The sequence below is a fragment of the Diabrotica virgifera genome, chromosome 6, assembly GCF_917563875.1.
Source record: "Diabrotica virgifera virgifera chromosome 6, PGI_DIABVI_V3a".
NCBI lineage: Eukaryota > Metazoa > Arthropoda > Insecta > Coleoptera > Chrysomelidae > Diabrotica > Diabrotica virgifera.
The window spans coordinates 70353106-70376898 of NC_065448.1; the positions used below are offsets into that span (position 1 = coordinate 70353106).

Here is a 23793-nt window from a genome sequence, read left to right on the forward strand (position 1 = left end):
CACTTTTTAACAGGCATATCATGCAATATTTTTTCTACAAACGTAATTACAGGAGAATATCTACAAAAACTTTTACTTGAACTTGACTGACATTCCATTTTTATATTTTTTTGACATTATATCAAGATTGCCTATACGATCAATACGAATTGCAGTGCCATAAAAATTTTAAAGCACTAGTGCCTTAAAGCAGCGCCGGATAAAGGGGCGGGCGAGCCGGGCGACCGCCCGGGGCGCCAGAATTTGGGGGCGCCAAATTTTGAGAGACGCTGATATATAAATATAATATTTACCCCCCTCCGTGGCTCAGTGGTAAGAGCGCCTGCCTGTGGATCGAAAAAATCCGAAAGGTTGTGGGTTCGAATCTCACCAGGGTCGGAAATTTTTCATTTATTCATCATTCTCTTTGCCTTATCCCTATGCGGGGTCGGCTTCCCTAATTGCATTTCTCCACACAATTCTGTCTTGGGTCATATCAATGTTAATCCCCTTTACCAACATGTCCTGCCTTATCGCCTCCCCCCAGGTCTTCTTTGGTCTTCCTCTCCTACTTCTTCCAGGAATCTGCACTTCAGCTATTCTTCGTATTGGGTGATTAACGTCTCGACGTTGAACATGACCAAACCATCTTAACCTATGCTCTCTCATTTTGGCATCAATTGGTGCCACACCTAGACTTCCCCTAATATACTCATTTCTAATTTTATCCTTCTTTGTCACTCCACTCATCCATCTAAGCATTCTCATTTCCGCCACATGCATTCGTTGTTCCTCTTTCTTTTTCACTGCCCAACATTCAGTTCCGTACATCATAGCCGGTCTTATGGCTGTTTTATAGAATTTTCCCTTCAGCTTCATTGGAATTTTTCTGTCACACAACACACCACTCGCTTCTTTCCACTTCATCCATCCAGCCCTAATTCTACTGCATGCATCTCCATATATTTCTCCATTACTCTGTAGTACCGATCCTAGGTACTTAAAACTATTGCTTTTCACAATCATTTCACCATCCAAAGATACCATTTTATTTGTAGTAGCTCCATCTTTAAATGAACATTCCAAATACTCTGTTTTTGTCCTACTAAGTTTTAAACCTTTTCCCTCCAGAGCTTGTCTCCACTGTTCCAGTTTTTGTTCTAGGTCTCTTTCACTATTTCCTACTAACACGACATCATCAGCATACATTAAGCACCATGGAATGTTACCCTGTAGTTTAGTTGTTATCTGGTCCACAACTAATGAGAATAAATACGGACTAAGCACAGAACCTTGGTGCAATCCTACTTTCACATGAAATTTATCAGTCTCTCCCACACCTGTCCTAACACTAGTCGTTACTCCCTCATACATATCCCTCACAATCTTTACATATTCACCAGGGACTCCTTTCTTATTGAGTGCCCACCACAGAATCTCTCGAGGAACTCTATCATATGCTTTCTCAAGATCAATGAATACCATATGAGCGTTTGTTTCTTTACTCCTGTATTTTTCCATCAATTGCCTTATAATGAAAATTGCATCTGTTGTTGATCTACCCTGCATAAAGCCAAATTGATTCTCGGATATTTCGGTCTCTTCACGTATCCGTCTGTCAATTACTCTTTCCCATATTTTCATGGTGTGGCTAAGCAGTTTTATAGCCCTGTAGTTTGTACATTGTTGTATATCTCCCTTGTTTTTGTAAACAGGTACCAGTATACTGCTTCTCCATTCGTCTGGCATTTGTCCGACTTCCATAATTCTATTAAATAGACCTGCTAGCCACCTTGTTCCTGTCTCTCCCAATGCTCTCCATACTTCCCCAGGAATATCATCTGGTCCTACTGCTTTTCCTTTCTTTATTTTTTTGAAGCGCTTGAGCCACTTCCTCGTTGGTTATTTTGGTGACCATTGCTGCTACTGTCTCCGTTGGCTCTACAGGCTGTCTGTCAAATTCTTCATTTAATAAGCTGTCAAAGTACTTTCTCCATCTCTTTTTGACTTCCCTTTCGTGAACTAGTATTTTATTATTTTCATCTCGGATACATCTAATCTGATTAAAATCTTTTGCTTTCTTTGCTCTCTGTTTGGCTATTTTATATATCTTCGTTTCGCCTTCCCTGGTATCAAGTTGATCGTATAGGTTTGAATACGCTTCTGCTTTGGCTTTTGCTACTGCTACTTTCGCTTCCTTTTTCGCCACCATATAGTTTTGAAGATCTATGTCGGATCTGGTTTCTTGCCACTTTTTATATAATATTCTCTTCTCTTTTATTTTTCCTTGTACTTCGTTTGACCACCACCAAGTCTCTTTATGCTCAAACTTTTTTCCTGACGTTTTCCCAAGTATTTCAATAGCAGTCTCTCTAATACTACTGGCCATTTTTCTCCAAATTGTATTAGGGCTTCCTTTCATGTTCCAACATATTTTTTCTACTATTCTTCTCCTGAATAGACCTTCTTTCTCATCTTTCAGCAGCCACCACTTGATTTTTTGTGGTCCTCTCCGATATTTTTGTTTAGTTTCGCTTTTTACTTCGATGTCCAGAAGAAGCAGCTTATGTTGTTGGCTTACTGTCTCACTCACTATTACCTTGCAGTCCTTACATTCACGTATGTCTTCTTTCCTTATCATGAAGTAGTCTATTTGGGATTGATGTTGTCCACTTTTGTAGGTAATAAGTTGAGTTTCTCTCTTTTTAAAGAATGTGTTAACAATCGCCATATCCAATGCTGTTGCTAATTCAAGCATGTCATCTCCAGCTTCATTTCTAGTTCCAAAGCCTAATCCCCCATGTATTGTTTCATATCCTGTCTTGGTTTGGCCCACATGTGCATTGAAATCACCTCCTATTATAACTTTCTCCTCTGCTGGAATATCACTCAGTACGTCTCCTAATTGATCATAGAAAGCTCTTCTTTCATTCTCACCCAGACCTGTTTGGGGAGCATACACACACACAACATTCAATACCTCTTTATCAATTACAAATTTCACTGACATCATTCTATCACTCGTTCTTACAACTTCTACTACGTTATCTTTCATTTCACTATCAGCAATTATACCAACTCCATTTCTAGTGTTACTACTCCCTACATACCACAATTTGTATCCTTCACCTAGTTCTTTCGCCCTTTGTCCTTTCCACCTAGTTTCTTGAATACAAGCAATTTGAACTCTTCTTCGTTTGAGCGCATCCACTAACTCCAGACTCTTACCTGTAAGACTACCAAGATTCCAAGACCCTATCCTAATTTTTCTAACCTGTAATGGTGTTCCCCCTGAGATAGTCCTCACCCGGAGATCCGAACGGAGGCTCATTTTACTTCCGGAACATTTTACCTCAGGAGATGCCATCATTTCAGTATAAGTTTTTATTGCGTTTGGAGAAGGTCTTTTCATTATTATGGCCTGAAAAGATTTTTGGATATTTGATGCCTGAATGCCTTTTCTATCAGCACCATACCCTGCCCTGCACGTTTAGCCAATACACCACCAATGCAACCAAAGTGCAGTATTACCCCACACCCGCCTGCATTTTTCTGTATAGGCCAGGATCCCTACTGTAAGGACTGCCCTATAAGCCAATGTATTGTTGCCCGTATCCCGCCGCTAGGAGGCACGTACTTTGGTTATTTCGGGATACGGAAATTTTTTCATTTATTATAAATTAATAAATGAATATAGTTTCTGTCCTCGTGGGATCGGTTCTCACCGGAGGGACCGCAGACGTTCGGATACAATTAGCGTCTCTTTGCAAAGACAATGACGGCGACATTGCAAAGTAACAAGGCGCTTACTCAACACACACTACTTACACATGACACTAGGTACCCAACTGTTCAAAATTACCGTACCGACCATGCCAATGGCCATTAGTTTTCGAGGCATTAGCTAAACAAAAAAAAATATAACATTTTTTACATTCATTATTTTTTTGGACTTTATAGATTATCTTTGGGCTAAGATTACTCCTAAGACAATTAATATTAAATAATTGTAACAATAAGAAAACTATTTCTAGCTCACAAAAATTCTCTAATAAAAATAATGCAACCTAAAAATTGTTATGGCTTTTAAAGGTCATTTGTCAGGTAATACCTATCACTTTTATGGTATTACAATGTTATACATACATACTTAAAATACACGAAGATCAGATTTACGAAGTATCAACAAATTTATGAATAGTCAGTGATATTATTATACTGCTGCTTGTCATTATAGCCTCAATGGTTAAATAGTTTTGTCTTCCTGTTCTGTAAACTTTGCTTTATCAACATTGCCGTGTGTTCGTGGGTGTGTAATTTGAAATAAAAAAAAAACAAACCAGGTATATCTATATGAATTAGAATTGACAAGTTCTTTTTCATAATATGAATATATAGAAATTTATTTCGAATACTTTGTACGCGTTAAGATGTTTCACTTTTTGCATAAAAACGGCACGAACGACGTATGAAAAAAAGGAATAATAGATTTTTGTATATATCATAAATTGAACGAGTAATTCCAAAATGATTTGTTATTTGAAATATCTCAGTGGCGTACTATGTTTTTCTTTAAAAAAATTCACACCATTTCAACAGTAGATATAAAATTATTAATTTTATTTCAAAAAATGCGCAATAATTACCTCTTAAAACACATCAAATTTCATTTGCATATCTGAACCGGTTTTAGAACAATAAAGAAATCGTCAGTTTGTAAGAAAAATGTCAACACCCCATATCTCGGAAACGAAGTATTTGCTGACATACGCTTATAGAGCAAACTGTCATTATTTTTTCATATAGAATTACCCTTTAAAGTTTGTCGCATTTATTTAGAAACATCCTGTTTTTTCTTGACCACCCTTAATTTCCATAGTTTTTCCTGTATTATTTCACTTGACCGTTATTTTCAGTTCTTTCTGTTTTTCCAGTCCTGCAGGTTTCTTTTCTAATATTGCTTCGTCCATTTTCCTGCATCCTGCAGGATCTCTAAAAGATTTTCGGGGTCTGTCTCTCTTCCTTCTTATATACTCGATAGGTTATAATGTTAATATAATGTTATATGTTACATACATTTATATTGCAATTCAGTTTGCTCAATTTTCCTCCCGAAAAATTCCCCAACCAATTCAACCTATAAAAATTTTCCCATGTGCTTTCAAATTACCCTAAAAATGAGCGAAAGTACCCCAATCTGGCATCTCTGATTCGTCGCTCGTTGTAGACGGCGTCGGTGTATATTGCGTTGTCAATTGGGATATTCCCCAAACTCCCAAAAGTGATGATCCTACCGATCTACCGACATGTCCCTAGGATCTATCGAGTTTAAAAAAATATCCAAATGACATATTTTACTTAAGAGGAAACAGTAGCGATCAACAGGTAGCGAAAACGCGTTCCAAGATTGCGGCTGTAATTTTGAATATTTTTTCGAGATATGTGGCACACGTATTCGTAATATAATAAAGAATGGCGGTACAGAGCCCAATTTAAAAAATATATTAATATGTGGAAATTACTCTGTAATTAAATACAATAGATATTAAAAAACGAGCCTGTACCGCCACTAAGAAGAACAAAAAAATACACTTTCTTCAAATAAACTTTTTTATCCGATGCCTAGATTTTGTGTCATTTTGGAACTACTAAAATTTTTTATTTCATTAGTAGTTCCAAAATGACACAAAATCTAGGCATCTGATAAAAAAGTTTATTTGAAGAAAGTGTATTTTTTTGTTCTTCTTAATGGCGGTACAGACTCGTTTTTTTAATATTGTATTTATTTACAGAGTAATTTCCACATATTAATATATTTTTCAAATTGGGCTCTGTACCGCCATTCTTTATTATATTATAAATACGTGTGCCAAATATCTCGAAAAAATATTCAAAATTACAGCCTCAATCTTGGAACGCGTTTTGGCTACCTGTTGATCGCTGCTGTATCACCTTAAAAATAAATTCGATAAACCAATTCATCATTTATTGCCATCAAAAAATTTCAGTAGGTAGTATTTTTTAACACGTTTGTATGATACCTTTCATTTCCTAAGAATTATGTAACGTATTATTTAAAAATTACATAATGGAGATTCCTAATCGTATTTCGGTATTCACATTTCATACAAGAGTCTCAAAGTACTCAAGTATAAACAATTTTTAGATGATTTTGGGAATATCGATTTCAAGCAGATCACATACCTTTTTATGTAAATATTCATGTGTTTCATAAAAGCTGATGTGACACTTTCGTCCAGTTCTTTATTAGTAAATAAAAGTTGAATTATGGTTGTTTGGGTTAATAATTACTTCGCATATTATTTATAATACATATAGTAGGGGAGCAAAGTATGCTAAATGTGCAGTCACTCGAGCGCTTTGGGGACCTATTGGGTTGTGATTATTAGGTTCTAAAACCAAAAAAGTTAAGTAAAATTTTCCATTTTAGTGGGGACTTTCCATATTTTAATTTAATTTTCCATTTCCAACACCCGTTTTCTCCGATTATAGCGCCACCTATCCGTAATTAGAAAAAACGTTTCGAATAAAAGTTGCTTATTTTTACGCAAAGAATCCAAATCTGAAATAAAAAAAGGAGTTCCTATTTAAGATTTTAAAGTAACCCCCCCCCCCCACCTCCGTGGGGGTCGTGTTTGGTACCATTCGATAGATTTCAGAAAAAATATTCAGAAATTGTGGTGTATTACCTATAAGCAGTTACCGTTAAGCCGGGTCCAGACTATGTAACAAAACATGTTAAATAACAAAGTTTTGTAACTTGTTACAAAATTTTAAATAAACAAGTTTTAAAACACAGTGTTGTATAACATTTTTCTGGTTATATAGCATGTTTTATGTTATCCAACAGATGTCGGTAAACATCAAAGAAAGTTATAAAACCGCACCGCGACTGATCTACACCTAAAAACATGTTATTGAAACATTTCTCTGGCATAGTACCTACGCGAGCAGCAACCGTTGGAGTCATATCGCCTTGTTCATTCTGGAGTGATTGTGCTAGATTTTTCTTTGCTCTGTTCACGTAGGGTTATTTACGCGATGAAATTGTCGAAAGAACTGAGGAACTGACTACTCATTTAATTGAGCTATTTCGTAAGTAACGAGTATTATGGGATTGCTATGGGATGAGCTACATTTATTGATTTAAAAAACAAATAAAAAACACGATGAATAGACTAAAATAGAAGTGAAAATAGATACAGAAACTGTAGTTAAAACTAATGCACGTACGCCTATAACTCAAGCCAACAAAAGAAAAGCAGTACGCGGAACCTTAACAGCAAATCGGTGCAAATCAACTCTAAATTTGACATAAATACTATTCTCTACAGAGCAGAGTGTTCAGACATAAAGCCTGTAACATTCACTTCATTCGCTACACAGATGCAGACTGCTTCATCAGCTACTCAAACAGGCACTCAATCATACAATATATCTGAACCTTTCTATTCCGTCCACTACACCTACATCCGCTACTTCTCCAGCTACACCAATTCAAACAGACAGTGACACTCAATCATGAACAGGTGAAGACGATAATACTGAGGAATTAAATTTTACACAAATGTTATACTTCCTCTCTGAAACAATGAGTAAAAAGTTTAAAAAATATACTTTGCTAATAATATAACTGTTAATCTTTCTCTTATTGGAATTGCATCTCGAAATGTCTTTCCTGCCTACTTTATGGCCGATGTCATTTATAAGAAATTCAAAATCAGAACTTTCTATTCTTAAGAAGTTTTTAAAACTGCCATCACATTTAATGTCTCCTGTCGATGGGTCTATGTTATCTCTTTCCAGATCAGCTAAAAGAGCTGTACCACTACCTATATTTTGCTCGAGCTGCTAATGAAGGACACATCCAAAATATTAATTTAACACGCCGGTGTCGCCTCCACAATATTACACAAGCTGCTGTTGCTATGAAGAGATCCTCCATACTTATATGACGCAATTCTATATACTACCTAACCTACCAGCTATCCATCTAAAATGCTGCAAAATTTATGCGCATGTTGTTGTTTTGTTTTTTGTTATATAGTCTGGATACTCATGCTATATTATACCAAGTTACATAACAAAGTTGTACAACAAATTTGTTGTACAACTTTGTTATTAGCATGTTTTGTTACATAGTCTAGACCCGGCTTTAGAAGTTCCCCGTTTCAGGAAAAAATATTGTCTTAAGAGCGATAGCCTAGTGACCTAGTGGGTAGACCTCGGATCTCGGATTCGTAAAGCAGAGGTTTCGATTTCAAATCCGGGGTGTGGATCTCCGATTTTTTTATTTATTGTTACTGCATTCATGTCTGTAGACAATGTTTCAATCTATTATGAGCACAATAAAAAAATACAGTAATAAAATAATAAATAAATATTTCAAAAAAAAACAAGAAAAAAAATACAATCACTGGAAGCGAAACTGAACAATACGGAAGAAATATAACCACTGGATTCGGAACTGGATATGGAACTGGATAATATTAGAAAACTGATATTATAATATGTAAGCAGTACGAGCCTAGTAGGCCCATGGCTTGATGTACTATTCTTTTCCACTCCCTTTTGTCAGTCGCTTTTGTTTCCCAGTTCCTTAAGTTAATTCTTCTCATATCTTCTCTAACTCCATTACTCCATCGTGACCTCGGTCCTCCTCTTCGTCTTTTCCCTGCCAATGCACTAGATAGTACCATTCTGGGAATTCTGGGAAACCATAAGCTTAATGTCACATACCTTGAAAATTCTATTGAAAATTATCCACGCCAGAATACACTCTAAACTGGAGCTGGATATTAGTGACACTCAATATGGGTTCCGCAATGGTATGGGTACCAGAGAGGCATTATTCTCCTTCAACGTGCTGACACAGAGATGTTTGGATGTTAACCATCCTCTTTACGTCTGTTTTATAGACTACAATAAGGCGTTTGATAAAGTAAAACATGATCGACTCATGGAAATCTTTAAAAATAAAAACCTAGATGAAAGAGATTTAAGACTAATAACACACCTCTATTACAATCAGCGAGCAATAGTAAGAATTGAAAAAGAAACATCTGAAGAAATGGAAATAAAGAGAGGAGTCAGGCAAGGCTGCATACTATCACCTCTATTATTTAACGCTTATTCTGAAGAGGTAATGCGAGAAACTCTGGAAGATGAAACAGTCGGCATAAGAGTAAATGGAGTCTTAGTTAACAACATCAGATATGCAGATGATACAGTAATAATAGCCGATAGTTTACAAGACCTGCAAAGACTCATGAGTAAAATAGTAAAGTGTAGTAGGGAGTACGGACTTTCTCTCAATATCAAAAAGACGAAGTTTATGAAAATTAGTAAAAACAACCATAATACTAACGAAATCTTGATAGTAGAGGGCCAGCAGATCGAAAGAGTAAAAAAGTACACTTACCTAGGAACACTTATAACAGAAAATAATGACTACACTGCAGAAATAAAAGTCAGAATCGAAAAAGCACGTTCTAATTTTATAAAAATGAAAAAGGTCCTATGTAGCAAAGATTTAACATTAGCTCTTAAAGTACGCCTAACAAAATGTTACGTCTACAGTGTTCTATACTATGGAGTGGAATCATGGACGTTAAATGTAGAGACAATGAGACGACTTAACGCCTTTGAAATGTGGACCTATAGAAAAATTATGAGGGTTTCCTGGGTAGATAGAGTTACAAACAATGAAGTACTGAGAAGAATAGGTAAAGAAAAGGAAGTTGAACTTACAATTAAAGAAAAGAAGCTACAGTATCTCGGACATGTGATGCGGGGCGAGAAGTATGGCATCCTACGACTCATAATGCAGGGAAAGATAGATGGCAGAAGAAGCATCGGAAGAAGACGAATTTCATGGTTGAAGAACCTGAGAGAGTGGTTTGGATGCAGCTCGAAACAACTATTTAGAGCTACTGCCTCAAAAATTAAAATAGCTATGATGATTGCCAACCTCCGTAGCGGAGATGGCACCTGAAGAAGAAGGGAATTCTAGATGGAATCATCCTCTGCACATATCTAAGTCTTTGCGCCTTAATTACTGCTAGTATGTTAGAATCTTGATAGAGCTCAGTTACTTCCTTATTTGTTCTTCTTACCCATTGTCCATTTAAGTTTTTCCCACCGAAGATTTTGCGCAGTATTTTCCTCTCCCAAACTAATAACAACTCTTGATGTTTTTTTGTTGTGACCCATGTTTCAGAAGCATACGTTACTATCGGCCTTATTACGGTCTTGTAAGTTCTTAGTTTTGCTCTTCGTGATATATGTTTACTTCTTAACAACCCATTAAAAGCAAATATAGCGCGGTTGACCGACATAATTCTCTTTTGTATTTCTTCTTCACAGTTAGGATCTCTTGTGAAGACAGTTCCTAAGTACTCAAATCTCTAAACTTCTTCGAATTTATACTGTGTTCCCTTCGCTGTTGTCATTGTTATGTATTGCCCCCGAACGAATTGCTTATTTGTTCATTCCATATACTTTGTTTTTGCTTCATTTATATACAATCCTTTGGTTGCTGCCCTCTCCTCGAGTCTCATGACTGTTTCTATAAGTTCTATTTTGCTCCTAGCCAAGATTACCAAATAGTCTGCGAATGCCAAGCACTGATGTTTTTTGTGGTAGATCAGACCTGTTCTATTAATGTTTGCTTCCTGTATAACCTTTTCTAGTAATATGCTAAACATTATAGACCAGTGGTTCCCAACCTTTTGTGTCTGGCGACCCACCTTCTGATGTTTTTTCATATTCGCGACCCGTCCCTCATCCATGATTATATATATGTACGTTATTCAGCTACTGTAAGATCTACGCCACGACCCACCTGAAATCCGCCCGCGACCCACCGGTTGGGAAACGCTGTTATAGACGATAATGGATCACCCTGCCGCAGTCATTGTTTGACCTCAAAGCTTTCTGTTATAGTATTGTCACAGTATAAAGAGGGACAGTAGAACCACTCTCCGAAAAATTGGAAGTAAAATCTGTAGTCGCGCATGGCGACCGCGCAATGTTCTTAGTCGCTTTTGCCCCACTCTCGCATTGCTAGTCGCATTGAAACGTACGGATTTTAACAGGGAAAACCCGCATCCACCACTGGTGAATTACCAATTGCGTACTGCCGGTATTACTTCTTGAGATCAAAGCGCCGACAGAGGAGTGGTTTTACTGTGGAACCTCTATATACTGTGGTATTGTTTATCTTGACTTTATCATACTGATATATCATACTGATATTGTTTAAAAACACTAATAATATTGATATAAAATATTAATCAATTTTATTTATTGTTATAAGAATCAAAGGTAAATATGATTAGGCGAATGAAGCCTTAGGTTTCGCAGTCAATATCCCAACCACACACACATGTTGCAATCTATTTCAATATGGTTTATAGTACACTTAGTATTAAAATAGTGGGATATATTTTTTTAGTTGAGGACACTTGGTCACATTGCATTGTTTCAGGATAAGGTGAAATATCTTCAATAAATGGAAAAAAAGCATGTATGTTATATATTATAATACTTTCTATACTCTTAATATGTAGTCTCGTATAAATTTGTAGTGACATGATTTTAAGTATAAGAACAAGAAGCTTGCAACAATTTTCAGAGAAAATAGAAAACTAAAACTATTTTAAAATGATTATTCGAAATAAAACATATGATCATATTCACTGTATTTGCCATCTAGTGGAATAACTCTAAAATTAAGTCAGTAAAAAAGGTACATTAAGTTTAATTAAATTAAGTAAATCATCTTGTATACTAAAATTAAGGTTGGAAAATTGTCGTTTCAAAATGAAAATCGACAGGGGCAACAGTACCTATACTAAAATACACTCTGTATAGATAATTATGTCAATGTTAATAATACTGGATAGAGAATTGAATATCCTTTCAAATGAGCTAGCACACTAGCTCAGAACTACAAGTGACTGAAACAACGAAACAATAATAATTCTTACTGTGTTATACAGAAAAAGGCAGTAGAAACGATTAATCTCATATTTATCGACAACACTGTATGGTCCTCACTTGATGAGCTGTAAGGAAATATACACGTAAAGTTGTCCTCACTTTGTGCGCATAACGAAAAAGTATATACAGTCTCACTTTAATAGCTGCGTATAATGGCCTCACTTGGGTGGCAATATACTTGAACAATACGGGGCACATATACGTAATCTTTTTTGTGTATACTCGTCATTTTTTAATTGCTATTTACTTGTCAAGGTCACTATGAAGAGTTGAAACGATTATGTCTACGTTTTCTACCGGTCCTCACTAAGTGCGCGTAATGTCAGGACCTCACTTTGATATCTGTGCATAAATATATATATATATATATATATATATATATATATATATATATATATATATATATATATATATATATATATATATATAGACCGGTCACTCTAGTATAGAGTATAGGTCGCTCAGGTTCATGAGCTTTTTTAATCCATTTCATGCGGTGGATTGGTCCGCATAATTCCTCTTCATTATCCTTTATAGATTTTCGTGTTTTTTTGCTTTTTCTGTAATCTGTTTCCATTCTTTCCTATTCTGTATTTTTTCTCTCCAGCCTATAATTTCCATATTGGATATATCCTCTCGCAGTTGGTCTTCCCATCTTATTTTCGGTCTTCCTCTAGGTCTATTTATTACTGGCGTCCAATTTGTTATCTGCCTAATTAGTGCATCTGCTTCTCTTCGTTGGATGTGGCCAAACCATTTTAGCCTTTGTGCTTTAATGAATCTCACTATATCTTTTCCTTCCATTAGGTTTCTTATTTCGTGATTCACATTCTATTATTCTCTTCGTGATTCTATTTGTAATGACACAGTCGATAATAGATTTTATGTTTCTAGTGTCTTGGTGCCAAGTGTATTTATGTATGTCTCTATGTTTGAAACAACCGTTCCATATTCTTAACTGATATTGTTGGCATAATTCAATTAGTGGTCTACCGTTATCATTTTCAGTCTCTTTACCATATCTTCCGATTACAGGATATTTTTCCCTTTTTCCTACTCTCGAGTTAAAGTCACCTAGAGGTATTATTTCTCGTTGATCTCCCACTTTTATAAGGTTACCGTTCAGTTGATCATGGAATTGATCTTTTTCTGCTAGGTTTGCGTCATTGCTGACATACCAATATGCCTTAAAGAAAAACCTTCAATCAATGTGTTTTGCAGTGTTGACTTGCGGTGGGGAAACGTTGACCATGACAAGGAGAACAGTGAAAAAGACTCGTGTGTTTCAAAGGAGGCTGGAGCGTGCTACGTCGGGCGTTTCACTACGAGACAAGATCTCAAACCGCCAGCTACGACAGCAGATTGGATTGATGATCTAAAACTTTGTAACAGGAATTGGATCCAAGAGGCACAAGATCAAAATAGATGGCGAATTATGAGGAAGATCTATGTCCAGCAGTGGACCAGCGAATATTGAATTGAATGATCATCGGTAACTGTATAGTCCTGCAAACAAACTAAGAGAGTCATTAATATTCAGCTCAGTGGGGTACTATTGATGGAAATATGTACTTAAATAAACAAGGGATCATTCCATAAAACAGGTAGATTCCTTGTTGATAGAATTTCACACCTCGAATAATAGCACCCCACTGAGCTGAATATTAATGACTCTCATAGTTTGTTTGCAGGCCTGTAATTATTTCATCTGATTCATATATGAACACCCATTTTCAATTTTTATTTCATCTGATTTCATATCGAAGAATTGAATAAAAAAAGAATGTGTGTGTACTTTGTACGCACGTAAGAAGTTATACTTCTATTATATGATTTCTTAAAAAATAAATATAGTTTAAACAGTTTGTTTTAATTTTTTTTAAACACCAAACTAATTTTGTGCTTACCGCTTTCAAAAAAATAAAAAAAAGTATAGGATTGCACTGGATTCGAACTCAAGACTTTTCGATCTCTGGCCGAATTAGTCGAGGCATTGAAGCACAAAAAAGGCCTTACTGTCGATTTTTGGCGCAGTAAGACGGATTTTAATGAGTTTGGTGCGTTGGATTCGTGAGAATGTCAGGAAATTTTGTGTACTAATGTAATGAATAAGAAATCTAAAATTGCATTAGTGCATAAGAAAAATGCATTTCAAAAGTGCATTTTGAAATAGGCAATTATTATAAATTTGCAAGTCGGTAAGTAGTTGGGCAACATCCCGATTAATTATTATTTTAATTATTTTTAATAATTTTTAAGTCCATATAATAGTCTAAGATGTCAATAACCATTAATAATAAACAAAAAATTTTTCCTTATGGGCAATCGAACCAAGTACTAGCACGTCCGTAACGAGATACACATACCGCTAGCCTACGCAGACACTTGCTAGACACGGGCGATATTAGGTATAAACAAAAACAAATAGGTAAGTAAAAATTGTAAAGAAAATTACTACATACTTAAATGTATTATAAAATTAATATATTCCTAAATTTTAGAAGAAATATTTGTAAATAGGTACATTTATACAAGACATTCGAAAAATCGACACTTCAATCCTTCAATGCCTCGACTAAATGCTATACCAAATACGCTACGAGGACTGTGTCTGTATCGGTTCGGACGTACCTAATGACAATTCACGGTAACACACAGACAAGGTGAATAAATATACAAAAAAATGCTTTAATAATACTTATCTTACTCCTGAGGAAGACAAATCCCAAGACACAAAAATTACAATAAATATATTTACTAAAAACACTATATACTAACACTTGCACTGATATATTTATTCATAACTTGAAAGATTTTAGCAACTAAACGCCATACTCTCTGTGTGCGCATGCGCGCAGAATTATGAAATTGTACTCTCAATCGCATCTAAAGAAGTATAACTTCAAAAACTTTTTCTTTCATCTGATTTGTTTGCAAGAGCCATAAGGCATAACTATTTGAAACACTTTACTTAATTAAAACTCTTTCAATACTCGCATTTGCTTATACATGCTCTGATTAACTTAGAGCTTTTAATTTTATTAAACGTATTGTTTGATCTATGAGTTTGAAAAATATCTATTTGAATCAATAGTTCCGGATTGTTAACCATTTAAGTCGTTTTATCACCAATACGGATTCATTGATAGAACAATAAGAAAACACCATGTACAATTTTTTAACTCACAGTATAGTGAATTCATCGTTCTTTATAATTATAATGGGAAATGGACTAAATGATTATCAACTAATTACCATTATTGGACTATAATTCGAAAGACAAAGCATATAATCGTACTATTGCGTAATATTCAGTGAATAGTCAACTTATTGGCAAATTTTTTCATGACTGAATTTAAATTTATATTCCTGGTCAGAAAAATCCGGACACTAACATTTTGTATGTTGTTTTAATTATATAAATTTTAAGTGGTTTAAATGGGGAGGAAGTAAATATTGATAATGAGATCGTTTATCTATAACCATAAAAAAGTCATAGAAGCGTACAATGCAGTATGAAAAAGGCACTATTTGGTATGGAGTCAAAGCCATAGCAGATCTGCTAACAAAGTACCTACTGTAAGATAAATAAGCAGATTAAGCTTATGGGATTGGCAGATGATCTATGCAGACCTATTTCATGTAGATACCCAATTTGATACATTTTCGGTAGAATTTTGGCAACTATTGCTTCCACTGGAGATCTGACCTGAGTGCTTATTCCGAAATCGGTTTAAGTTTGAACACCGTCTTGTTAATAGAACCATGTAAGTTCTTAAAAACAATAATTGTTACCGTTGTTCTATTTGAAGCGTAATGTCGTTGACCATTTACAACAGTTCATCAACCTTTAGGGCCAATTTAGTTGCTAGAATAGTGACTTGTTTTGTCACTCCCCACCGATTGCTACTTCGTAAATCGTTATCAAAATATGTAAATAAGAGAAAAACGAAACGACAAATAAATTTAATTTCCAACAAGTAAATTTTAGCTTATTCCCAACTAAAATAGTAAATCAGATACATTTACAATACGTGAAGGTTTAAGACACTTAGCCCAACACTATTTCTGATATTTAAATGGACGAAATTGTTAAGAAATGCACAAAAAGGAGAAAAACACTGACAGTCCAGGGCGGATCTGTTTTGAGATGGACGTTGAGAGGTGACTCAAATTTTTTTGCAGAAATTGCTTGAAAATGAATCAGATAATAATATTTGAGTTATCCTCCCTCTCAAAAAGGTCCGGAACATTGTTTAAATAATCAAAATGTCAAAAATGGAAGGAAAAAATCGATTTTTTTCTTCGTTTTTTGGTTATAACTTTAAAACTATGCATTTTCGAGAAAAGTTGTACCGACATAAAAGTTGCGTAATTAAATTTTCTACAATATAGAATTGCTTAAAAATTTAGAAAATAGTCACCCTAGTTACAAAATAGCAAAAATTGCGAAAAAAACCATACAAAAACAAGTATTCGCATTTTACGTTTTTCCACCATTTATGCTACACTTAGGACCTTCATGTTTCACCCAGAAAAACTTTATGATACAGTAAAACAATATTATAAATTTAATTAAGGTCGGTTCAGTAGATTTTGTAAAATAAATTTTGCAATCCAGCTTTCGCAAAAAAAATAATTTTTTTAAAATGTTACAGGACTGAAAATAAAGCAGATAGCAAGTTGAAAATTTTTTTGCTTATAGAAGTGTACTGTACCTTTCATTTGCAATTTTCAAAACTAAAATCGATAAATTACCACGGCGTCCTAAAATTTTTGAAGTAAACAATAATTTTTGGTGCTACGCGCAGGACAGCGGTGTTCGATTCACACAAGTTGATTTCCACCAAAATTTCTTCCAATCTTTATCTAATATATTATTTACTCTATATTTTGTTGTATTTTAATATTTTAATTCCACAAAAATCAAACTAATTTTTTTATTGTTTGTGAAATATTGTTTAAACAATTGCATATATTTAAAAATAATAAACTTTTATTATTTAAGTTAAAATATATGAACAAAGAAAATTTTTGCTAATAAAAGTGTTATTTCAAAGGATAGAGTATGTGTTTTTATTTTGCAATAAACAAATTTATTTATTTATATCGAAAAGTAATAAAAATTTAAATTTCTCAATCATTATCAAAGGTCATTGGAATGCCCAATCAGAGCAAACTATCCGCTGTCCTGCGCGTAGCACCAATAATTAATGTTTATTTAAAAAAATTCCTGACGCCGTGGTGTTAATCGATTTCAATTTTGCAAAATTGCAAATGAAAGGTACAGTATACTTCTATAAGCAAAAAAATTTTCAACTTGCTATCTACTTTATTTTCAGTCCTGTAACATTTTGAAAAAATGAATTTTTTTTACGAAAGCTGGATTTCAAAATTTATTTTGCAAAATCTATTAAACCGATCTTAATGAACTTTAGAGTATTGTTTTACTGTATCATAAAGTTTTTCAGGGTGAAATGTGAAGGTCCTAAGTTTAGCATAAATGGTTGAAAAACGTAAAATGCAAATACTTGTTTTTGTATGTTTTTTTCACAATTATTGCTATTTTGCAACAAGGGTGACTATTTTTTAAATTTGTAACCAATTCTACATTGTAGGAAATTAATTAATTACACAACTTTTATGTCAATACAACTTTTCTTGGAAATTAATACTTTTAAAGTTATAATCAAAAAACCTTGAAAAAAATCGAATTTTTCCTTAATTTTTTGATATTTTGATTATTTAAACAATGTTCCGCACCTTTTTGAGAGGGAGGATAACTCAAATATTATTATTTGATTTATTTTCAAGCAATTTCTGCAAAAAAATTTGAGTCACCTCTCAACGTCCAAATGTACTAATATTTTTACAGTTGCGCCCTGGTCTATGAATGTAGGGTATAGAAATCTTCAAAAAGTGGAAATGTCGGAAGGAGCAACAATAGTTGTTACTAGTTCACTTATCATGCTTTTTAAATATTTTACCTACTCGTATTGGTAGGGGAGCAAAGTATGCTAAATGTGCAGTCACTCGAGCGCTTTGGGACCTATTGGGTTGTGAAGAGTAGGTCCTAAAATCAAAAAAAGTTAAGTAAAGTTTTCCATTTTAGTGGGCGCTTGCCATTTTTTATTTAATTTTCCATTTCCAACAATTGTTTTTTCCGATTATAATGCCATTTATCCATAATTCGCAAAAATGTTTCGAATAAAAGTTACTTATTTTTACGTAAGGAATCCAAATCTGCAATAAAAAATGAGGGCTCCTATTTAAGATTTTAAAGTAACCCCCCACCCCACCTCCGTGGGGGGTCGTGTTTGGTGCCATTCGATAGATTTTTCAAAAATATTGAATAAGTGTATTTTACAGTTTTTCGATCTGATGTTCATTTCGCGAAATATCGCGGGATCCGTATTAAAAATATTTAATTTACCCCCCACCCCTCTCCTTGGGAAGTCGTGTTTGGTATCATTCGATAGATTTTTAAAAAATGTTGGGCACATATTTTTTAGTTTTTCGATCTCTGATTTATTTCGCGAAATATTCGCTTTTTTCTCGTGAAACTTTGGGACTCACCCATTTCCTTACGCCCGGTTTAAATAGTTAGATTTTTGAAATATACACTCTTTTGCATGTATTTAACTTACCTTATCTTAATCTGACAATTTCGAGTTTTTTTAAGGATAGATTTTTTTTTTCGGGCCCCCCTTAACGAACTCCCCTGTGTTAAGAGCCAATATATGGTAGAGGTACATCTGCAGGGTACCAGGTTTCTCCCCATATGCTAATCTGACGCGCTCGAGTAACTGCAAAAATCCCCGCTTGGGCTCCCCTACCATATAACTGATCACTGTGGAGACTAAAGACCTAATTTTACTCATTTAATTTAAAGCTTTCATTATCTCATCTTGCATTTTTCCTGGTATTTTAAATTTGTTATATTGTCACGTGTTTTATTTTTTTAATCGAACATGCCTGAAAAGTTATCCAGTTTTTAACTACATATTTTTTGTTTCAGACGTACCAATTGTTACTCTTAGAATGGGTATATCATTAAATCCTGATGATATTAAAGAAGGTGATGATGTTTACTTCGAATGCTTGGTCCAGGCCAATCCCAAAGTTCACAAACTTTCTTGGTTTCATAATGTAAGTACTAGTTTATATTTTAAAGTATGTACATAAATATAACAGGCAAAAGTTATTAGAAAACATACTCTATCCAACACTTAAAAATTGACCTAGATGGTAACAACACCAATCGGTTTTTTATGACAGTCAAATCATATAATCATCAGGTAGTCTTCTGAGGCCCCAATATATTGTTTACTGTTCACTGCTGTACTGCTGCTTACGGTCAGTGACTGCTCATTTATACTGTCGATGGTGACGTGTTTTACTGATCTAATCTTTGAGTGGGAGTTGGCGCGAAGATTTTTGATGGCAGAAAATCGATTGATGGAAGAAATGGTGGAGTAATCGGATGCCGTCATCTGTTTTATTGAGACCATCAGGGCGCTTATCGATCTCACAATTTTAAAAATCAAATGTTGGGATCGATATGAAGATGATGTTGGCATTGGGTTAAAACTGAAGGGAAATGAAATATTCATACATTCTGTGTTGGATTAGTTCAGTCGAAGATCGTGGACAGTCTGCATAAGTAATTTTTTAAACTTCGTGTTGTTGGTTGGGGATATTGTCTTGAATCTGATTATAAATGAATGTTTTTGGTAAGGGGTAAATATTGACTTTTATCCGTTTCGTTTGAGAGTTTGATCGATTTTGGCAGTAATACTCTTAATATAAGTAACAAAGGCCTTCGTATGATGAGAGTTTGGTTTTTTGGAGTGAGTTTGAATTGTAAAAAGATGTCTGTAGTAGCGATGCTGATTATAGTTACTTTCGAGTATTCGCTATAAATCGGTACTTTTGAATAAAGTAATCATTTAAAGTATTCGTTACTTTGATTACTTTTGTATTTCATTACCGGTAATCATATCGAGAGTCGCATTTCTCAGTACATGTTTTGTATTAGTATTAGTAGGATACTTTGATTACTATGATTACTCTTGTATGTGAGTACCGGTAATCATGTCGAGAATCTCATTTCTCACTATTTCGTATAAGTATAAGATCCGTTATAACGACCTTCACCGATCTATTTAATGGATAGAAATTAAATGATATGTAATTGTTCTGTCATTGCTGTTCCACAATATCAGTAATCTCGAGTAATCTGTTTGCATCAATTAAGTGCCAAAAACAAACCCTCAAAACTATAGATAACGTACACTAGCAATATCGCTAGGCACCCAGGTGCTTCGTAGGTCGGTTATGATTGCAAATTCTTGTTCAGTGACCCCAAATACCCCGAAATAAGAAAATCTGACCCTTAATATACTGATTTTAACATGTTTATGCATTTTTCGATGCGTTTTATACACTTTAAAATGTAATAATGCATTTCCACCTATTTTTTTTTATTGTAGACTTTTTTCCAGACGTCATCATAATCCTAAATACAATGCAGAAAGTTGTAAGTCTCTACCTGCAGGTTAGGGTGGTGCGAAAAAAGTCAAGTTGACAATTCCGTATCGCTATAGTGCGAAAAAGTTGCGATTGGTAATTACAAGAAAAACAAAAAAAGAATTATTCAAATAGGACGTTATCTTCCGATCCCGCAACGGCCCTAAAGATTATGCAAAAAAATAAAATTTTACCTTTTTTTCAAAAATTTTTATTTATCCTTCGAGTACGTTTCATTTATCGATATAGTAAAATTTATTTACACTTTGCATGGTTGAGTACTAAAAAAAATAGTTTTACGCATTTAACGGATATTTTCCGATCCCGCAAGGTCAATCAAAATCTATAAAAATTTGAAATTTTTGATAATTTTGAAAAATTAAAAAACATTTAGTTATCTCATTTTTCTGTTACATTGTGAAGCTCTTCGCTTGTTTAGATATTGTATGACAATATTTAAACAACCCAGATCCCAAAACGAGGGGGTGGTTGCACTTCTAGCTCCACACGCACCCTTCTCTCCAACCAACCAATGAGTGTGTGTTTTTTACATTATATGTACATTTCTTTTTCATCTATTTGTGTCCAGCTCTCAAACACCAACTTTGCATTGTGATTTCTTGGTAAAATCTGGCAGAATGGATTTAAGTATTGTCCTGATGCATATATCTCTTGATTGAGGCCCACATACGTTAGCACTAGACGATGCTTCCGTGGCCAACTTTAGACACCGCTCATCAGCTGGCTTGTGGCAGGGATAGTTTTGTACATTCCAGTCTGACATGTCGCCTGATGTAATACAAGGAGTTATATCTTCATTTGAAACTCTTCGTGGAAGTGGTGGAGAAGATAGTTTTGCAAAATTCAAGTCTATTATTTTAGTTTAGTCCTGTACTTCAAAATTTCAAGTAGTAGGGAGAAAGGAAACACATTAGAGAGCTAGGGCCAAGGAGAGTGTTAACAGCCGGACAGACTAAAGCCAAGGGCAAAAAATTATAAATTTCATCCCTCGTACTTTAAATTTTCAAGCACAGGACTACACTGAAATAATAGACTGAAATGTTACAAAATTATCTTCTCCACCCCACCAGTTCTTCGAAGAGTTTCAAATGAAGATATAACTTCTTGCATTACATCGGGAGATATGCCAGACTGGAATGTACAAAACTATCCCTGCCACATGCAAGCTGACGAGCGATGTCTAAAGTTGCCCACAGAAGCATTGTCTAATGCTAATCTATGTAGGCCCCAATCAACAGGTGGATTCATCAGGAAAACATTTAAATCAAGGTCCATGCTGCCAGATTTTAACAAGAAATCACAATACAAAGTTGATGTTTAAAAGCTGGACACAAGCAGATGAAAAAGAAATGTAATATGTAAATAATGTAAAAAACACACACTCATTGGTTGGTTGGAGAGAGGGGTGCCTGTGGAGCTAGAACTGCAACCACCCCTTCGTTTTGAGTTCTGGGTTGTTTAAATATTGTCATACAATATCTAAACAAGCGAAGAGCTTCACAATGTAACAGAAAAATGAGATAACTAAATGTTTTTTAATTTATCAAAATCATTAAAAATTTCAAATTTTTATAGATTTTCATTGACCTTGCGGGATAAGAAGATATTCATTAAATGCGTAAATCTATTTTTTTCTCTACCTTGCAAACTGTAAATAAATTTTACTATAGCGATAAATAAAACGTACACGAAGGAAAAATAAAAATTTTTTGAAAAAAGGTAAAATTTAATTTTTTTCATAATTTTTAGGCCTGTTGCGGGATCGGAAGATAAAGTCCGATTTGAATAAGTCTCTTTTTGTTTTTCTTATAATTACCAATCGCAACTTTTCCGCACTATAGCAACACGGCATTATCAACTTGACTTTTTTCGCACCACCCTACTAAATGTACCTAATATATTTAAAAATAGATTTATTCCTGTTTTTAGTGTTAAATGTCCTGGTCTAAAAAAAATCCATACCTACATTTAAAATTAAAGTTGATGATCATAGTCTAGAAATATTACCATTTCAGTATATTTACCGGTCAATCTAAGCTATTTTTTCTAGGCCCGATAAGAATAGTGTGTATTTATTATTAAAATCTAATGTGATGCATTTTTATTTTCAAAAGAACTAACATCGGTGAAATTCTATGAATTATCCTCCTCGACAAATCGTATAGACATCTGTTTCTGGGTGCATGCTTTGTTAAATGATATACCACCCTCTGTTTCAGCTACTTCTCAGCGCCCTGTAATCCTGTAAAACTCTTCATAGCCTTCGCCCTTCATAGGTAAAATTTTAGTTAACTATACTGATACCGAACACAAGTGGAATACCGGTCCGACTCCGATATCAACCGATATCAACCGAGTCGATACAATACACAAGATCAAAATAGGTACTCGCTCTGATACGCTTGGTACGAAGTAATCAGAGTAATCAAAGTAATCAAAGTAACGATTTGCCACTCTGTATATAGTAATCGTTACTTACGGTATTCGTAAGTAACGAGTACTTTGTAACAAATAGTTACATTTTCAACATCACTAGTCTGTGGATGCTCCTGTTGGTATAATTTTCGCGGTAACCATTTTAAAGAGGGGAATTGTTTCAAGGAATAAAGCTCTGCGGATTTACTTGAATTATTAATCTAATTATTTAATTAAAACAAGGTTGATAACGACTGATGTTGATAATTTTTGAATGATGAAAACCTAATGATTAGTTACTATATGAGGATCCATCTCCATCTTGAAATGGATATAAGGATGTACATCATTAAGATGGGTTCAAAAAGATACAAGATATCATCAAATATGTATGCCCTAATCCATGAATTTACTGGTTTTAAACATGTATATTTCCCTTTAAAGCAGCAATGAAAATGGAATACTTATTCCGAAGACGTTCTGTAATTTAGTCCCGAAGGGTCCATAAAATACATATTATACCTTTAATAACGGATTTTTAACTAACTTTTTTTACGCCCCAGTAAATTTAAAATTCAAATACGAAAAGTAGTTATAAAGAAAACTTAAATTTTTCCTTTTTAAATTCAAAATCTCATTAATAGGGAACTTTCATAAAATTTTAAATTCGAAAAAAATCACAGCAGAACATAATTTAAAACATGTATCAAAAATAAAAAATTGATTTTGTTTTCCGTTTGGCCACTAAAGACGATTCTAAATTCAAATTAAAGAAACTACTCTAAGTTCACAATCAAGATGCAGTAGTACTAAGCAAACCAAGAC

General features: G+C 34.3%; 1 protein-coding gene across 1 annotated transcript in view; it reads left to right on the top strand.

Annotated features, from left to right (window-relative positions):
• LOC114326047 (cell adhesion molecule DSCAML1) overlaps positions 1 to 23793 on the top strand; it is a 1142530-nt gene that overhangs the window by 697186 nt on the left and 421551 nt on the right. Inside the window, exon 7 of the mRNA XM_050655145.1 lies at positions 19022 to 19152. Coding sequence (XP_050511102.1) covers positions 19022 to 19152 — 131 coding nt within the window. The remainder of the gene's footprint in view (positions 1 to 19021; positions 19153 to 23793) is intronic.